The sequence below is a fragment of the Nothobranchius furzeri genome, chromosome 6 (genome assembly GCF_043380555.1).
Source record: "Nothobranchius furzeri strain GRZ-AD chromosome 6, NfurGRZ-RIMD1, whole genome shotgun sequence".
In the NCBI taxonomy this organism is placed as follows: Eukaryota; Metazoa; Chordata; class Actinopteri; order Cyprinodontiformes; family Nothobranchiidae; genus Nothobranchius; species Nothobranchius furzeri.
This window is the reverse complement of record NC_091746.1, coordinates 80,030,393-80,049,360: the sequence shown is the minus strand read 5'-3', so window position 1 is coordinate 80,049,360 and position 18,968 is coordinate 80,030,393. Positions and strand designations below refer to the sequence as shown.

The 18,968-nt window shown below is 40.6% G+C and overlaps 2 protein-coding genes across 2 annotated transcripts; one reads left to right on the top strand and one right to left on the bottom strand.

The window, feature by feature from the left end:
- Window positions 1-263: 263 nt before the first annotated feature.
- rps6 (ribosomal protein S6) lies at window positions 264-9,676 on the top strand. Its single transcript, XM_015943682.3, has 6 exons — window positions 264-397; window positions 967-1,098; window positions 2,053-2,263; window positions 2,988-3,134; window positions 9,243-9,400; window positions 9,538-9,676. The coding sequence occupies exons 1-6, from the start codon at window positions 392-394 to the stop codon at window positions 9,631-9,633; spliced, it is 750 nt and encodes a 249-aa protein (XP_015799168.1). The 5' UTR covers window positions 264-391; the 3' UTR covers window positions 9,634-9,676.
- Window positions 9,677-10,308: 632 nt separating this feature from the next.
- LOC107375253 (perilipin-2) lies at window positions 10,309-12,305 on the bottom strand. The gene is made up of 6 exons (XM_015943680.3): window positions 12,138-12,305; window positions 11,792-11,999; window positions 11,355-11,437; window positions 11,030-11,270; window positions 10,829-10,965; window positions 10,309-10,705 (listed from the first exon to the last, which is right to left on the bottom strand). The coding sequence occupies exons 1-6, from the start codon at window positions 12,159-12,161 to the stop codon at window positions 10,373-10,375; spliced, it is 1,026 nt and encodes a 341-aa protein (XP_015799166.1). The 5' UTR covers window positions 12,162-12,305; the 3' UTR covers window positions 10,309-10,372.
- Window positions 12,306-18,968: the final 6,663 nt, after the last annotated feature.

Here is an 18,968-nt window from a genome sequence, read left to right as displayed (position 1 = left end):
ACTAAAATTTTCAGCTACGTTTTACAACACGTAGCTTCAAATAATAATAATCATACTAATTAAAAATATGTTTTTCACACGAAAAAAATCACTGAAGAGGGATTGTGGTCTCTACTACCCTCTGGTGGACTAAATCAGTACTAACTCCATAAATTGTCCCAAATCATCGCTTCTCTTCATTATACAAATGTCCACCCTTGATTGTTTTAATTGCGACTATTGATACAGCTATTAATGACTTTACTTCATTAGCTGATTGTTTTGAACTAAATATATCAACTGTAATTCTCTCGACCAAGTTATCGCGAGATTTGGTGTGTCTATGTGAGATCGTGGAGCGGATATCCGGCCTCTTTCCCGTGGCGGACCGTTGTTGAGTCGGTTCGGCAAAATGAAGGTACAAAGTTTAACCGTTTATAGTTTTCTTTGTGGTGCGATTCTAAATGCAATACATACATTTATTTTAAGCTGGGACTTCTAATTATAAAGCGGACCTGTTTAATACAAATTTTGTGACATTGTCGCTGAGGATGAGCGTTGATTGTAATGCGTTAGCTTACTAGCTTGACTGGAAGTTGAGCTGGAAAAACATGGCCGCACAGCTCCAAGTCTTTGCCACATGTAGTGACCAGTGTTGTAACTTTAGTTAGAGGAGATGGAGAGCCAGACTTAATCACTAAGTCAATAAATATCAATGTATGTTAATGTCAGTAGTTCGAATGGCAATGTTACGAAGCTAAATGCAGTGGAGCCGCTAGAGAAGCTAGCAGGCCCCCGTATGAGTTTCTGTGTGGATAGTGTCTACACACGGCCCTGTTCCATGTACCGATACTTGTTACTTTATTTACATACGTGATCATGATAATGTTCACCTGCTTTCTTGCTAAACTAAGCCTCAACTTGATAAGTGCCTTGAAAAAGAACTCTTCTGACCTGCTTGGTCACTGTTGTGTGTTCGCCCTGCAGCTAAACATCTCATTCCCCGCTACTGGCTGTCAGAAGCTGATTGAAGTTGATGATGAGCGAAAGCTGCGCATCTTTTATGAGAAGCGTATGGCAACTGAAGTGGCTGCTGACTCTCTGGGTGATGAGTGGAAGGTAAGCATCTTAAAATGAAACAAGTTTTTAAGAGATGGTCCTCTTGCAAAGGCTTACGTCTCGGCGCGGCCGCTCCGTTCGTCACAGGATCGTCGGCTAGCAGTGCCTACACCACGCTCAGGACAATCCAGACTCATCTCATGCATCGTTCCACAAATGTGTAATGACCTACCAAGCACCACAAGAACGGGCTTCCTTTTTGACTTTCAAGAAACTCTTGAAGACTCTGCTCTTCAGAGAGCATCTTCTAAACTATCACCCTCTGCACCCGTCCCCTTCTCTACTGTCCACTCCTTGTTCCCTCCTCTCCACGATTCATCTTGCTGTCTTACTGTCACCTACGACTGACTGGAAATTGTTTGTTGTTGTTGTTAGCCTCAAGGGCAACATGCCGATTATAACTTGTAAGTCGCTTTGGACAAAAGCATCTGCTCAATACATAAACATAAAAGGCACACCAAGGAGATCCTTCTTGACTGATTTGTAGTCATTAAGGCGGGACAGCGTGTTGCCAGATTAACAGTGAAGCTGCTGCCAGATACGACAGCCCACCTAACCTTGGCTGATTGAAACAGCGATGCTCTCTCATTTATTTACAGCAAATTTAGCTGTATGATTATCTACAGTGTTTGGCGATGGTCTTCTTCAGGTAGACTTGTGTGAAGTACTTAAAATGCCTAAAGATTCAGTCTGTTAGCTGTGATTGCAGGAGAACACCTAAGGGAATTATTGAAATTAATGGTTGCAGAAATTGTACGTTTGTCATAAAAACCTACAGTACACTTCAATTTAGCTTATAAAACTTAGGAACGACGTGGACATCGTTTTATAATGGAGTAATTGGTGGCAATAAGTAGCTTTTAGATAGCCTTAAGTATATGGAATTAACTAAATACTCTCAAAAGTAAATGTGACGCATGGAAGACAGAGTTGTAACTTTGTTTTGTTTCTTAGGGCTATGTGGTGCGTATCAGCGGTGGTAATGACAAGCAGGGCTTCCCCATGAAGCAGGGTGTACTTACTCATGGCCGCGTGCGTCTGCTGCTCAGCAAGGGTCACTCTTGCTACCGTCCCCGAAGAACCGGTGAGCGCAAGAGGAAGTCTGTGCGTGGCTGCATCGTTGATGCCAATCTCAGCGTTCTCAATCTGGTCATCATCAAGAAAGGTAATGTGTTCTTTGTGGTGCTGATGGAAACAGTTTGTTGACAAAAAATGTCAACAAAGGGAACCTGACCATTGTAATATATGTTTACTTGTCTGTTTGTGTGTTCTTTAGACATTTTTATGTTTAATGTGGGATTTGTGTGGGTGGCACACCATGGAGATCCTTTCTGGCTTATTCATAGTCATTAAGGGGGGACAGCGTGTTGCCAGAGTAACTGTAGAGCTGCTCACCAGATGCGACCAGACCTGTGAAGTGGATGGTTGAACTGCAATGCTCTCTCAATGTTATAGCGCAATGATTTACTGCTGCCTTGTGTGTGTGTGTTTGTTTGTTTAAAAAAAGTTTCAAATTTTATATCTAATTTGCTAAATTTGTCTTGGAACCTAAAAGAAAAACAAAAGACCCCTGTTTAAATTCATTTAGCTGTTTTAGAAAAGAAGTTGGTTTTTAAATACATCTTGCAGATGCACTGGGACACATCAGCGATGTATGAGATGCTTTACTTTAAATTTGAACTCGTCTCTGAGCTCAGTATCGAAACATTAACCTTGTTGGTGTTTTTAAATGAGTAAAAGATGGTGGGTTAAGCGAGTATTAATGTTTAAAAGCCTCGAGCTCACTAAAAGATAGATGTCTTTTTTTATTTTTTGTAGTAAGTTTGTTTTTAGATTGTTTTAAACTAATTTCTTACAAAGTCATAATTGTTATGTTTACTCAATCTTAGGTGAGAAGGACATTCCTGGACTGACCGACAGCACTGTCCCTCGCCGTCTTGGTCCTAAGAGGGCCAGCAAGATCCGCAAGCTTTTCAACTTGGCAAAGGAGGATGATGTGAGGCAGTATGTAGTGAGGAAACCCCTGACCAAAGAAGGTTAGTATTTGCATGTATGCGTTTTCAGTTAACTTTGTGGGACCCCTAACAAAGTTCTAGATTTATATTAACCTCAGGAAGCTTGTTGAGCATCTTCTCTTCATTAGAAAAAGTTTTAATCACGTTAGAGTATCTGCCGATAGTCCTGATTCAATACTTTTCAGGAAAGCATTAAAATAAGAAAACGCATCCAAATTGTTTCACGTTTCACTTGTTTTGGGAGTACCATGATTAACTCATTCACTGCCAGTCGTTTCCTGATAAAGCCCCAGACTGCCAGCGTTTTTACTGGTTATTGAAGAGTCACAGAACGTTGTGCTCTATGATCATGTAAACACAAAAACTACCAAAAGAAACGGTAGACTCGCTTCTTACATCAGGGAGAATCGGCGCGTTACTAGCATTATCTCTTCTTTCATAATCCGTTGGCAGTGTGAGCTGTGGAAGCTTTTCCAGTTAGCACTTTGCTTTTTTCACAGCAGCGTCCCAAAACGATCTCCTAGTTAGTGGATTTTCTGCTTCCTGATCACTGATGTGTGACGTACGCGGATGAAGATCAGCTTTAGAGACGTAATGTTTGTCCTCGAGGTGTAGGGGCCCTATCCCACGCCTCCCGGTAAAAGATGCAGTTGACGATTTTAGTTGCAGTTTGTTGGCAATTTCTCTTTGTTTATTGTAACTTTCTCTAATGGCTAGCTTTGCGTTTTTGTCGGAGTTTGCTGTGAACTGGGATTGTTATTGGCAAATGGGGCTGCAACTAACGACTAATAGTTGACTAGTCATTGGCTATTGAAACGATTAGTCGACTTATCGGATAATTATTAAAATTTTCTTAAATTTAGCATGAGATTGCTTTAATTGTGTGCAAAATGATAATAAACACAAGAAAGATGGTACTTCAATGGAAAATGCATATTTTATTGAACTTTGCTGCTGATAGGCCAATTCATACTAACAGGCCCTGTCTAAGTATAGACATAAATGCATAAATAAAATTAAAATACTTTAGTCAGGCACAGTTGGGCATGACATTAAATCTGTTTTAAAAGCGAAAATACGTTTGAAAGGTGTACAACGTACACCCAAAACAAAACGTATTAGTTTTCGTGTTATTTAAATCTTACCGAGGTGAGTCAGACTGTTTCATTCAACTGCCCGACGTGCTTTATCTTTAAGTGTTAGTGCATCTTCGAGGTGCTGCCGTGATACACAAGGACTGCTTTGCAAATAATGCAGGTAGACTTTTTATTCACCGAATCCAGGCTAAAATGCTCCAACACTTTAGATGTTTTGGTACACGTAGCTGCTGTGTCGGACGCCTCCATTTCTGTTGACGTTCAGCAGAGAAGCTATTGCGCATGTGCGACTCTCGGCAGAGATTGTAATGAAGGGAGATGCCTCACTCGGTCGGAAAAAAACACATCTGGCGACAACCTCGACAATGAAATTTATTGTCGACTATTTCTATTGTCGATATTTGCCAACGAAACGTTGCAGCCCTATTGGCAAACTGGGAATTAATGGAGGCCGGTGGTTTTTTATGTTGACGCCCGAAGGGGAAAGCGAAAGTAGTCTGAAGGCAGCGAATCATGCAGCTCTGTCTATCCCAGCATGTTGAATGCCCAGTATGCACACCACACGTGGCTCAGGTTTAAGATGCCACCAAGCTGCAGACAGTAGCTCTCCTGAGACATGTTAGCTTTGCGTTAGCCTGCTTGTTAACGGCTGCATCTTGGTGTCTGAATCCCTGCCTGCCTTAAATTGGGACGTTAGTGTTTTCATACAAGAAACAAACATTAATATAGAGGAACTTATTAAAATTTAAACATTGTTGTTTCATTTATAAACCTATCTCAGGATGAATTTAAAGTGTCATGTTTGTTGTTTTTAACGGTTAAATCTGATCTTTTTCTTCCGATCCTTTTGGATGAATCACTCCTGATTAGGGCTGCAACAAACGATTATTTGGATAATCGATTAATCGGATGGGGTCTCGACACGATTAATCGATTAATCGGATTACATAGGGACATTTTTTAAAACTGCTAGGGAAACGTTATTTTTCTCCTTCCTTCACTTTATTAAACACAACATTATTAGAAAACAGTTCAATAGCAGAAAACCAACATGCCATCACCTAAATTGTCTTATAAGGTGTATAGACAGAGACCTTAAGCTACATCTATCTGTGACCTAAAATGCTTGGTCCAAGTTAAACGGGCAATTCTCATCTGTTTTGTTTGATCTCATCTGTTGACATTTATTTTAATTGGGGATGTCAAACAACTAATTTTTAAATGAAATTAAACATAGGCTGTGAATTAATCACTATTTCCAAAAATGACTGAAAAATACCAAATAAAACAAAACTAAATGAATGCCATTCTCCTTGTGATGATGCCCTGGGCAACTGCCATAAAGTCACATCAAGAGATGCTGCTGATCATTCCAATGATCCCAAATAGACTCACATTAGGCCACATGAAAGCAACTGAACCCAAAAATATATTAACCCTTTGATGCATGAATTATGAAATCTTCACCCATGATTTTTTTAACAATTTTTTTCATTCATCTTTAGGTGTGAGTGAAACAAATTTCAACAAATATTTTTTGTAAAATTTTATAATTTACAAATAATTTATTACAGGTCCACCTTAGTGGACCACGTGCATTCTGAACATGAAATATGTTGGCTTGACTTACTGAAGTCCAAATGGAGGGGCTCAAATACAATAAAGTCTTCAACAGCTGTGCTTAATAGCAAAAACAAATAAATAACAATTTTGAGTACCTGTCCACTGTAGTGACCATCATGCACCAAAGGGTTAACCAGTATATAACTACACGCACACAACACGCCTGCAGCAACAGTTAGGACTCCTCCCTCCCTTTTAAAAGCATTTTCGCTTGTGAGGACACTGTGGTTGTAAAGCCACATGTTAGTAGTCTGGCCCCGGTGTGATCAACCAGTTTCTGCGGGAATGTGACGGCGGAACCGATTCGCAGCGGCACGAGTCGTCTTCCCCCCCCCCCCCCCCCCCCCCCCCCCCCCCGCCTATCTAATCGCGTCGCGCTTACAGTTTTATAGACTTTTTTTTACGAGCTTAGGGCATGTCTAGCCTGTGTAATAATCCGGGGCTTGGGTGAATCACTTTTGAAAAGTTTTTAACTTACCCGGACACAGAGCTCTCTCCTTCCTCGCTGATGATTCTGACATGCTTGCGTTTAAGACGCTGCATCATCACCGTAGTATCCCCGTGCCATGCTAAGTCTGACCTACAAACGTTGCATGTCTTCGCCTGATTTAACTGAAAATGCTCCCAAACTTTAGAAGTTTTTACTTTTTTGGGGTCTCGCTGCTTCTGCCATGTTCCTCTTACAGGGTGTCCGCGGGGTTTTAAAAAGTATTAAAAAGTGATAAATAAAAATAGTCAAATTTAAGGCCATTAAAAGTGTTAAATTTGGTCTCAGAGGTATTATTTTTTCCAAATTAGGTATTATTTTTTTCAGACTATCAGATGTCGTATTCTGAACATCGACATAGAATATATTCCGAATGAAATGTTTTGAACGATTATAAAAACAAAACAAGCCGATTATTTGCTCCTCCCACTTGCGCTGCCTTGAGTTGCAAATGAAGCGCTCCTCCCAGTGTTGCCAAGTTAACTTAGCGACTTTGTCGCTATTTCTAACAGCTTCTCAGACCCGCTTCTTGACTTTTTAAATCTTAAAAGTACCTAGCGAACACCTCAGAAACATCTCTGGTAACCCTTAGCTACTTTCTGGATAACTGTCGTCGACATTTCCTGCAGGTTAGCTAAACACTCCGTCTGCGCTCCGGACCGTTCTTCAGGACATTAGGAAAGGGAATGATGTAGTGATGTGTCGGTCGCTAAAGACAGCTCTCGGAGCCGGCTCCTTGTTGGAGTAACCAGAGTGAGTGACACACACCGTACCTGCGGGCTCCTGAGCCGCTAAAAACGGCTAAATGTGCGCGTGCGGCGCGCTAAACACACGTGCAGCGTGCCCGTGATTGCTGTGAGACCGGGTTGGGGGGTGCAGCTGTGGTTGGGGCAATTATTACATTAACTGATGAACTTGTAAATAAATAGTTTATAAATAAGGTAGAAATAAGTTCCTCACGCTGATAAATAACTAATCTCTCTGAGGACATGGTGCTAGTGCACGCTCCTACAGCACCTTGACATGACTCAATAAATGCTATGCAACATTTAATGAACAGCAATTTGCATGCATTTGTTATAAATGCCACTGTATAATTCTTGCTGTCAGTATTTGCAAGATATTGGTATTTGGTTCTGTTCTGGTTAGACTTAAATGAGTTAAACCAAGGTCTATAGCCCTTGGGTCATAGACTATGAGCTATAAGTATATTGGTCTTTTTATACTGGGAATCAGGAGTTATTTTAGTGATCATCTTGTTTCTTGTTTATTTTTGCCCTGATTGTGCCCTGAGCAGTTTTATGACTGAATAAAAATAAAAATCTACATAAATTGAAAAATCGTCTTACATAATCGAGATCTCAATTTCAGTCACAATAATCGTGATTATTGTTTTTGCCATAATCGAGCAGCCCTACTTTAGCATATCCAGTCACATAATGATGATGTCATATTCAGTGGTCATTGTGCATCATTTCAGGCCCCGTGGTCAACTGTCTGAACCGCTGAACAGAAGTGCCTGGCTTATTTTCTAAGTAAAATAAATATGTGCAATACGTTGTCAACATCAGTGAGTCTCTAAGTCTATTCTTTTTGTATGTTATATATGTTAAAATATTTGTAAATAGGTCGCTGATTAACACTTGCAATTTAGTGTTGTGATGGTTTTAAAAAAATTCTGAAGGTAGTAAAAAAAAGTATTAAAAAGTAGTAAATTTTACTTAAGGATTGCTGTATATACCCTGTCTTACAAACACCTGCCGGCTCTCCACCGGTCTGCGCGCAACGGCGGGCAGGAGGGGAGGGGGCTTTTGGAAGAGTTGCGCAACACAACGAATCGATGACGCAATTCGTTGCCAACGCTTTTAGTAATCGATTTTCATCGAATTTATCGATTCGTTGTTGCAGCCCTACTCCTGATGAAGGTCTCTGACCAAAAGCTTGATCATTAATTATTTTTTGCAGATAGATTGCAGATTTTTTTTCCTTATTACCTTCCGATACTTTTCAAATCACGTGCTCTGGCCCAATTTCCGATCACGCGATTGGATCATCCCTATTAGAAGCAGCTTGACGCTTGAACCAAAATATTTAAAAGATGGTGTTTGATGAAAATCAGTTGGTTCAGGTGGGAGCTGTTTGGCTGCTTACAGTTGTGGCTAATTATGTTGAGCAAATGTTCTGACCTTAAGGGAAACCCGCTGATCTGCTTGAGCTCCTGAACCAACTCCATCTGCTAAAGCAGCAGGATGTAGACCTTTAGGATCCCAGACAAGAGTCTATTTGGAGATTAGCTTTAAGCAGCATGCATGTATGTTTTTAAAGATGCGCTCCACCAGAAGATTTCAGCATAAATTATAGATTGCTTCTTTTTCTTTGGGGAGCAATGGGCTAAATGCAACAACGCTTAATAGATTTAAATAAATAAGGTATGAACATAGATCATGTATTTTTGTTTCTTTAATCATTTTCAAGTGATGAAATTTTCACGCATATAACTTTCTTTTTAATTGCTTATTCTTAAACAAGTTATATTAAACCATTGTGAGAATTTATATTTCATTGCTTTTTTGGGGGGGTTCTTTTGTCAAATTCTTGACTATTTTAGTTTAAATAAACCAGTTCTGGTTCCACTTTAATATGTTCTGCTTTCAAAAATCTTAAATAATCTATATTTACAACTACCAAAAGCACCAAAGAACATTAAAGATTGAAAAGTGATTTGCATCCTTATTTTTTTTACGTTCAAAATATTTTAACTCCCTAGCAAACAAGCAAACGTTTTTGTAATTTTAGAAATGTTCTTTAATTGAGTCATTTTACAAACATTAAAAATTGTGTCTCACCATTTTGATTCACACTTTAACAGAGCTTCTTTTTATTTTCAGTTTTTTGTCATGATTGCCTTTCTTACTCTTCTAGGGAAGAAGGCCAGAACAAAGGCTCCTAAGATCCAGAGACTGGTGACTCCTCGTGTGCTGCAGCACAAGCGCCGCCGCATTGCTCTGAAGAAACAGCGCACCCAGAAGAACAAGGAGGAGGCTTCGGAGTACGCCAAGCTGCTGGCCAAGAGGATGAAGGTATGTCGGATCCAACCTGTGATGTTTATTTTGCGGGACACAACCATTTAATAACTTGGTACTTTAGTGTTTGAGCTGGGGTTTAATATTTCTAAACGCTTGTTTCAGTTTAGACTGACTCTTCCTTTTGCCAACAGGAGGCCAAGGAGAAGCGCCAGGAACAAATCGCCAAGAGGCGCCGCCTCTCTTCCCTTAGAGCATCCACATCCAAGTCAGAGTCCAGCCAAAAGTGAAACACAGAAGTCAAATAAAGTCATGTTTTGCTGAAAAACCTAATGTGTGAATTAAATGCATTTCATTGTTTACCTGGTAAGGTGGTGGTCCTCCTACACTTATCCCTGGATCCTCAGGTCTGCGAGCATGCATTCAAATGCATCTCCTCAGGTTAATCTAATTAGCCCCATGGGTAAATATTTAAGTCTGATTTCATCCCATGTAAACCCCAAACCAGTTGATTCTGGCATTAGAACGACAAAGGCCAAACTAAGTGAAGCCAGCCATATAAAGGCCATATCAGCATCAGTATTCCCATCAAGGCTGAGTGAGGATTATGCCCGCTTAGAATTAAGAGACCTGGTTAAGCCTAAATTATGCAGTTGTCCCTAGACAATGTTTAAGCTGAAAAATGCTTTTGAACCAAAATTCAGTTTGAGTTTGCTTTTACTAAATGTGTTTGCATTTGTTAATATGAAGCTGTAGAATTTAATGAAATTTAACCAGACATTAAGCAACTAGAAGTGTAGAAAATAAGTCTGGGGACAAACCATTACACATGCAAAATTGCACAATTCTGATGTCCCTCTGGAATGAAAAGTATTTTGAAGAGATTAGTTGGACAACTACACCGGTGTGTGTCCCATAGATGCCGATTTGTCAGAACAGCCACCTGACCAAGGAGGAAAGTAAAGTTCACGTAGCTTCAGAATTTTATTTTACATTAGTTTCCAAAAATATTCATTTTATAGCCCAGCATCAGTTGCAATTTCCCCTCACACATCCCTTAACATTACAGCCGTTCTCTAGTGGTGCCGTCCTGGCGGGCCTCATTCGGAAGGTGGGCATGTTCTGTAGGCGACCCAGCTCCTTCGTGGGAAAAGCTTCAGCAGCGCCACGTCGGCGTGGACCTTGAGACCGTCTCCCTTGTGACTGAAAGCCCAAGTTGTACAAGTGGGCAATGAAGACAAACATGGAACCCGCCTGATGCTGCAGGTACTGAGGCAGTCCCTGAATGCTCAGAGCCAGGGTCCAACAGCTGGTGTGAAGGTCCTGGACCAGATGGGTAGACCTGGATAAACTTTCTCTCAGCTGCCGAGTCAATGAGAAAATGTGTCAGCCAATGAAGACAAACATTTTAAGTGTGAAAGATAAGTTATTTGTAGAAGTGGCTCCTAATGCAGAATCAGACCAGGTGTTTTGAAGTGTACTCACCTGAAATGATGGGATTTTAGAGCCAACTGCATAGTAGGTCCTCCGACACAGTTTCCCAGTGAGGTTGCTCATTCTCACAGAATAACTTCTACCATGAGTGGCCGTCTCAAAACCCTCTACCAAGTGGGCTTGTTTCTCTGGTGAGAAAGACGAGCATTAGGAAAAGATTTAACATTCACATCAAACACTTATTCAGCGTACCTTCATCCTCCGTTTGGGGTAGGACATGATCCATCAGAGCCTCTGACAGGGTCAGAGCTGAGTCCAGACCCACAGCGGCTACACCGATGGCTCTGTCCACCAGTGATAGGCCATCATCCGCCAGAAGCACCCTGCCCTTCACCCACGTCACTGTGTGCTGAACGCAATCAATAGTTCCACTGGCTGCAATGCTCACCACATCCTGAATCTCAATTATCTTGTTCTTGGCAGTGACGACAACCTGTGTGAACAAGTCAAAACTAACTTTTTTACTCACCTCAATAATGATGAGACTATTGGAATTAAATAGGAAAGGGGATAATACCTCTTCTGTGGGCGACAGCAGCACCGGAAAAGAGGTTTCCAGCCAGTCGAGACCTTTGCACGCGACACTATTTGCGATGGAAACTGCAAATAGAAAAGTTTCATGAAAAACTTAATGTGCCCCATTCCATCCAACCCTAATATATGTACAAAAAAGTCAATTCTGGATTATGAACCAGTCTTTCAACAGAAATAAGCTGAATTGGCTTTGAATGGTGAATTAACAATTCTGCTAATTAAATTAAATTTTTTTATTAATAATTTTTTACTACTACTTTTATTACTAATGAAATTTAATTAATGCTAATTAAACAATTCTGATACGAATTCAAATTTTTTAAAAATGTGAGAATACAAAAAAAAACCTTACAAGCATTTAAAGAGAACATTATTAAAATAACTACAATCATTTCCATAGGAAACCACAGCAGGACTTACTCTGGGGCTCCAGTTTTCCAAGGGCAGGTGAGATTCGGGTGTAGGCCGCGGTGCTTAAGGCGGTCATTCTGCTTTCCAGCGCTTCACACAAGAACTTCAGGTTGGAATGGTTACATTTAGTACCTTTATACAGGTCTGACAGCGTGGAACAAGCTGAACGAACCACGGGCAGCTTTGTAATCCTGTCTATTGCACTAGGAGCCACTTTCTGAAACAATACAAACAAAACAAAAATAAAAAGCGGATATAATTGTTGAAAGTTTTAGCATCAAATTTCAAAACCACTTAAATACAAAAACAGGACAAATTGGCGAACACAATCTGTAATGGCCTATTGTCCACCCACCTGGTTATTGTTGTTTGAGGGCATTTTCCCACAAACTGGTGCTAAAACGAGTAAAACTCGAGTTTCTTGTGATCACCTGACGTGATTGAGAAAAGGTTCAAAGAAATGCTCGACTCATCATTTATAATCCCGAACCATGAAGGAGAACCGGCTAAAATAGAAATGGGATGTTTATCAATTAGTGCTCACCTGTTGTGATCACTGCGAGATTTCCCGAGCTCTTCGCCAAGTATCGCGATATGTCACCCCGGAAGCCTTAAACCATCTTCATATTTTGTCAACTTGACAGTTTATTAGAGCCCAGTTTGACCTTTATTCAAACCCTGTCTGTAAACATAGATGGTCTTATTTAAGAAGATGGCAATGGAATAAAAAAAAAATTATTACCTTACCCAGTTAAAAATTATATTGTCGTTTTCTTCCCTATGAATGCAATAAGTGTTCGTTTTGTCAGAAAGATGGATCTTTTTGTGGATTGTTCTGTTTATGAATAAAATGCAGTCCTACCTCACAAGGATGTTTAGCCAAAATGTTTCCTTATCTAAACATATGATTTTATTCATGTTTAATGATCCAAACTTTCACTCTGATGAAGTATATATAAGTAATCTTATTATAATTTTGGCAAAATACTAAATTCATAAGAAAAAATGGTCTGGAAAAATACCCCTTTTAGATCATTTTAAAGAAACTGATCTTAAACTCTATCTGGCCTCCATAGAAAAATTACAAATGGGCAATAAGAAGTTAACAAAAATGATTAGACTATTAAAATCCTTTAGTTTTATCACTTCTAGTTAAGCAGATCCCCCTTTTCTCTTTTCTTTGTTTCCTATATGGTTGAGTGTCGTGTTGATCACTGAGACATCATTGTACTAAACAGTGACTTTACAGACTGTTGTTCAAGCACTTGCTGAAATATTTTCTTTTTTACATTTCCAACACCAAATAAACAAGTACATTTTTTTCCAAATGCATTCATTACTAATAAAATATGGTACAATACAATAAGTCACGTCAAATATTCATTATTCCGGACACAGTCCAATTTACAGAAGTAGAAAAAAAAACATTGTACAGATAAGATAAAATGAAATGAGCACGAGAGACAAATAATCATGAAAAACAAAACCAAGAGACAATAATTACAGTAGTGTGAAAATAATATGTTATGTTGCATTATTTATAAGGACTCAGTCAGTCTACTGGTGATTCTTTTGAGCGGAGCGCTGATTGTTGATGAGCTCCGCAGGCAGCTATGTCCTGTGCACGGCACATTCTTAAAGAGGTGCAAACAAAAGAAAATTAACATACAATTGTTCATGTCTGCTCATATTCTCTGGTATTTTCTGTCTCTGATTCACGCTTGACCTTCTCCGCTGCCGAGGAGTTAATCACCCGTGCTCTGGTGATTTGACCTCACTGGCGTAGCTCTAAGCCAAAAAAACCCCCCAAAAGATCCTAACATGGCTTGTGTGGCGTCGCCATAGTGTGACATTATTGGCATGCACAGATCTCCCATCCTCTTTTATGGAAATGGAGCAGTGGTCATCCTAGATTATACATTTATGGATCTGATTGCAGAATATTAATCAACTCAGAAATCATTTATTATAATATTCTTGTTTCTTAAATTGGCTTCATTTGACTAAATCAAATGTTAAATGTTTACAAGATTTTCTACCAGGATGTTCTCTGGTAAACACGGACGTGATGTGTTTAGATCTTTGTCCTAAGTTAGTGTCTGAGTCGGCCAAGTTGACCAAAACTTTATCAGAACTAGGAAACATTGATGAGCACGTCTCTCAGCCGTTACAGATTACATTAAACTTTGGCCGCTCTGTTGATTATTAGCTGGGTGGTTTGGAGCTAGTGGGGATCCATTCATGACTGGATGATAAAAGAGGAAATCCCTGCTTCCCCTCTTGAAGTGAGGACAGAGGGGCCTCTTGGACATGACTGTGTAGAGAAAACCGTTACAATGACGACATGGTCAGAGGTCAAAGATGCTGCTGAACCTCAACACCATCAGTTCCACTTCTCACTCATGTTGTTTTTTCCTCTGGGACCTCCATGACCTCTGCGCCTGAAGCCCGGATCTCCCCCCTGACCCCGGCCTCCTTGGTGAACCGACAGGTGTCGAGGCATCTTAAATGCCTGCTTGTTGCTGTTGACACTGACTGTTAATGAAATGGGTATGTGAGTGGCAGGTGTGATGGGTGGGTTGGGATTCAGCGAGCCACCCTGACCTCATGACTTACCCCTCTCCGCTTCATCCATTTCAAAGGTGTTCAGCTGCCCAGTGAACACTCTTCTTCTTGTTCATGCCTCCTTCCTCTGCCCGTGATTCTTTGGGATTAACATCTACACCACCAGCGGCATCCATGAGCCCCAGGCCCTTTCCCAGCTGTGGTGAGAACAGAACAGAAACTGCCAGCTTATCTGGCTTCAGGTTGTTCCACCTGTTCAGGTTGGTCAGAACTGACTGATGCTGGAATGATCTTTTAAATAAACTCTGATGGGTTGTTGGTTTTCTTTGTAGGTGGAGCCTCCGACTCGGGACCAGTGCTGCTGGAGGACAACAGAGGATCTCTTCAGATCATAGTTGACCACACGGGGCAGCAATGAGTCAACAGGAGTTTCACAGCAGCAGGTGGCGCTGTGTTTACAGGGAAACGGGTTCTAACCTGGGCTGGGCCTCTTGAAGAAAGAGGGTGGAATCTTGTTATTGATACCTAGCAGAGGGGCGGAAGGGGGTCGTTGCAGGAGGAGCTGGGTTGAGAGCCTTCATTTCCAGTCCTACAGAACCAGAACCACCCAAACACGAGTTTAGAACCTGGGGAAAATACTCAGAGCAGCTGCAGCAGAACTCATCAGGTGTACTGGACCAGTAGATTGCATTTTTGTGAAGCTAGGGGCGTGAGCTTTGGCATGCTTTACTCCAATTTTCTCCTCCACATCCATAGTCAGCACTTTACTCTCCTCTTTCTTGATCTTGTCTGTAGAACAAACCGAAGTGATGAGCGTGGTGCCGGTCAGCAGTTCAGTCTAAATGTAAATAGAATGTGAAGTGGTACCAGCAATAGAGCTGCTGGAGACTCTCTGAGAGCAGATAGCTTTCCAACATGGTTCTGTGGGAAACAGAAGTATTAAAATTGGTTGAAAAACAATGTATCTACCCAGGGGGGCTGCCAGAGATTTTGGGCCCCATGAAAAAGTATCAAGTTGGGCCCCCTGGGGGCTCGTCCATAGCTGGAGCTGGGGTTTCACCCTCCCAGATTCGAAGGGAGAAAAAATGTAATATATATACTTTATATTAGTGTTTCAGTTTTGTTTATTTATGTAGGTCTACATGCATTCTTACTTATTTACATATCATTTTCACCAGCTGTCTCTCATTAAATAGTGAATTTCCTTCAACAGAATTAGTAATATCACTGCTGGAAAAAGCAGGAAATGCACATGCTGAAAGGTGTTAATCTCCTTTTCCCTATTACTCCCTTAAAGTGTGTTTATTTATTCTAAAATTTTATTTGATGATAAAATTCAAATTTGGATATCTATTTAAATTTCCATGTTGTGTCAAAGCTTTACATAACTACATTTTCAGCTGTCTTTCCTCTTGAAATCAAGTATTTCTGTATGACTGACAAAAATTAAGGATTCACTGCTCACAAGGTGACTTCTATATTAAGTCTCCACGGCTTCATCATAGACACAAAATGAATAAGCACACAGTTCAAACAGTCAGTTAGGGTTACATAAAATTTTAAAGTTGGACAACTTTGAATGAATACGTATATACTTTGTCCTGACCAATCCTGACATTGGGAGGGTCCAGGTTCTGTACATAATGAAATTGATATGTGTTACAATATAGGCCATCATTTGTGACAAAATCTTTATCCAAGTTACAACAGTCTTTAAAATTAATGCACAACAGGGAAAATGCAGCACAGACTCCTGCAGGATATTAGCTGTAGTTCTCCATAATCAATACTAGATTTCATATTTTATTGTGTTCAATGTTATATAAAGTTTATTTATTACAATTATTAATAGCTTTTGTTTCAGTTTTGCTCTCTGATGAATTATTTGGAAATGACTGATTTTTGGTTTGTGTTCTAAAAGCTACATAAACAAATTACATCTTGTAAAACCTCCCATAATTCAGTCAGATTTGAAACATTTCATTTCAAGGTGTTAAGCAGATGAAGAGGGTTTTTTTCTTGTATGGTGCCTTCAAAAAGGTGCTTCTCAGTAATAATCTCACAGTAATTTATGTTACATTAACAGACTAAATAGCAATGCTTCAACCTGTCCAGTGTGGAAAAACAATGTGTTTATGACCAAAAATTGCCTTTTCATATTCCTTTGTAATAGTACTGATAGAGAAGAGAGCCTTAAGTGATTCCCACAGACCCCCTTAAATGAGGCTGCTAGCTAACATGCTACATTGCTCACCTTCTTGAGGTTCATTGGGTTGTGAGGGGACACCTGCTGACATATCATCAGCTGCTGATTCTGGTAGGGACAAGGACAACAACCCATTTACCATAATTAGATGAAACATAGTTCCTCTCACTGTTGATATCAGAGCTAGCAAACAGGTTGAATTTAACCACTCACTAACTAAACCCACCTTTCTTTGAGAAAAACTGTGACATACTGACGCCCTCTCTTCTGCCTGTCCTCTTTCTCCTTTCTTTCTTTCTTTCTTTCTTTCTTTCTTTCTTTCTTTCTTTCTTTCTTTCTTTCTTTCTTTCTTTCTTTCTTTCTTTCTTTCTTTCTTTCTTTCTTTCTTTCTTTCTTTCTTTCTTTCTTTCTTTCTTTCTTTCTTTCCTCTTCTGTCACCCAGACTGCACATATTTTTTACTGCAGCCTCTTACTACTGCGCATTGTGCTGTCTGACTGCTGCGTGAGCTGGCCTTGCCTGCTACGCGCCACTCGGCCATGTGGACTGTACCATTTTATGCCGTTAGGAGGGGTGGGGGTGGGGGGGTTCAAATTGATTAGTCAAAATAAAGTAGGGACCGCTGAATAAATATACATTTCATAAAGACTAAAAGATTGTTTGTTTAATGTCTTAAATGAGAAAAAAATACTGCAAAGTAAAGTACTTGTGATTTCTAAACTTTGTTTTTTTTTATTCAACTTTGAAATTTTTGGGGCCCCTGACAGCTGTGGGCCCTTAGAATCTTCCTAATCTTTCACAGCTTTATGGCGCCCCTCTATCTACCTGGTGAAACAGGAGGGGTGTCATGTGCCGGGGTGAGTACTCCTCTCATTTTCCCATCTTTGAGTTGTGTGTTTCAGGGGAGGGAGGCTCCATCTGCAGCTGATTTGCAATCTGCGGGTCTGGCTTCAAAAGGAGAATGGAGAACACTCCTCGACGCCGGATGATTACTACAGCTTGGTAGTTTCCTGCCCTCTTGCGACTCTTGGATTTTGTGCTCTAGTGTTTCTAGGATTTTTTGTGAACCTTTGGATCTTTTCCCTGTGCTTACCTGTTACCAGGTTTTAGAACATTTTTGGACTTCTGTGACTTCTCTGGATTACGTCTTTGGGATTTCTGCGACTCCTCCGGATTACTCACCTGTGCCCCATAGGATTTCCTGACGCAGCTCTCACCGTTCTCCATTCCTCCCGGCCGGCCCGCTCTCCTCTCGCTCCCTCTCCTGGACACCCCACTTGGATTCACCCCGGCACCCAACCTACCCTCCCTCATTCCTACGCTCCCCTACTCCCAACGCTGCGCTGCCGTTCTCGATCTCCACTGGGCTTTTCCAGTGCACCTTCAGTTCCCGTTTTTAAAATAAAGATTCTTTTTTTTACCATAAGATCTGTGAGTGTGTGATTCTGCATGTCTTGGATTAAATGCACTCCCCAAACCGTGTCAGTCGTGTGCTGGCAGATAGCTGAATAAGAATAAAAAAGTCACTTCATGTCAACTGTGAATTTCATGCATAAAGAGGGATTTTTTTGGATGGAGTAGGAGGAACCTGCACAACTCTTGTTACTCTTTCTTAGAAAGGAAAACAAATTTTCTTTTAACTTCTATTCAAGTTCGATATTCTTTCTTTTTACTTTATTTTGTTCTAAATGTTACGTACAAGTTTATCTTTTATTTCGCTAAATGTAAGAGATCTTAGGGACTATGTTAAAAGAAAAGCAATGTTTCTGTTCCGTAAAGGGCTTAAAGCTCACTGCACCTTCAAGTGATGCTGATTCCACCTTCTGGTCAAACCAGTGGGGTAAAAACATCTTGTTCAGCCATGGAGCTCATCACTCTGCTGGTGTAGCTCTTTGCTTTCAGGTCCAGAGAAGGTTGTGACTTTTCAGGCAGATGATCCGGGTCATTGGCTGGCAGGCATATTGAATGTTGATGAATCATTTGTTGACCCCATTCCGACTAAGCTGCTCCAAGCTATTGCTCCTACAGTAGCCGCAGCAGTCACACATGTGATCAACGCTTCACTGACATCCGATACATTTCCCATCTCTCTCAAGCATGCTCAGGTTAAACTGCTGCTTAAAAAACCATCTCTTCCTCCAAATCATGTGGAGAACCACCGACCTATCTCTCTCCCCCTTTTTCTGTTCAAAATCATTGAAAGGGTGGCTTTCAAGCAGATCACAGAATACCTCTTACAAAACTGTCTGCTTGACCCTTACCAATCTGGGTTCAAAAAGGGCCACTCCACTGAAACTGCTCTGTTAGCAGTGACTGAATCCTTAAAAGAAGCTAGAGCGACTGCCAAATCCTCAGTGCTTATCCTGCTCGACTTATCGACTGCATTCGACACTGTCAACCATGGCTTCCTTTTGTCC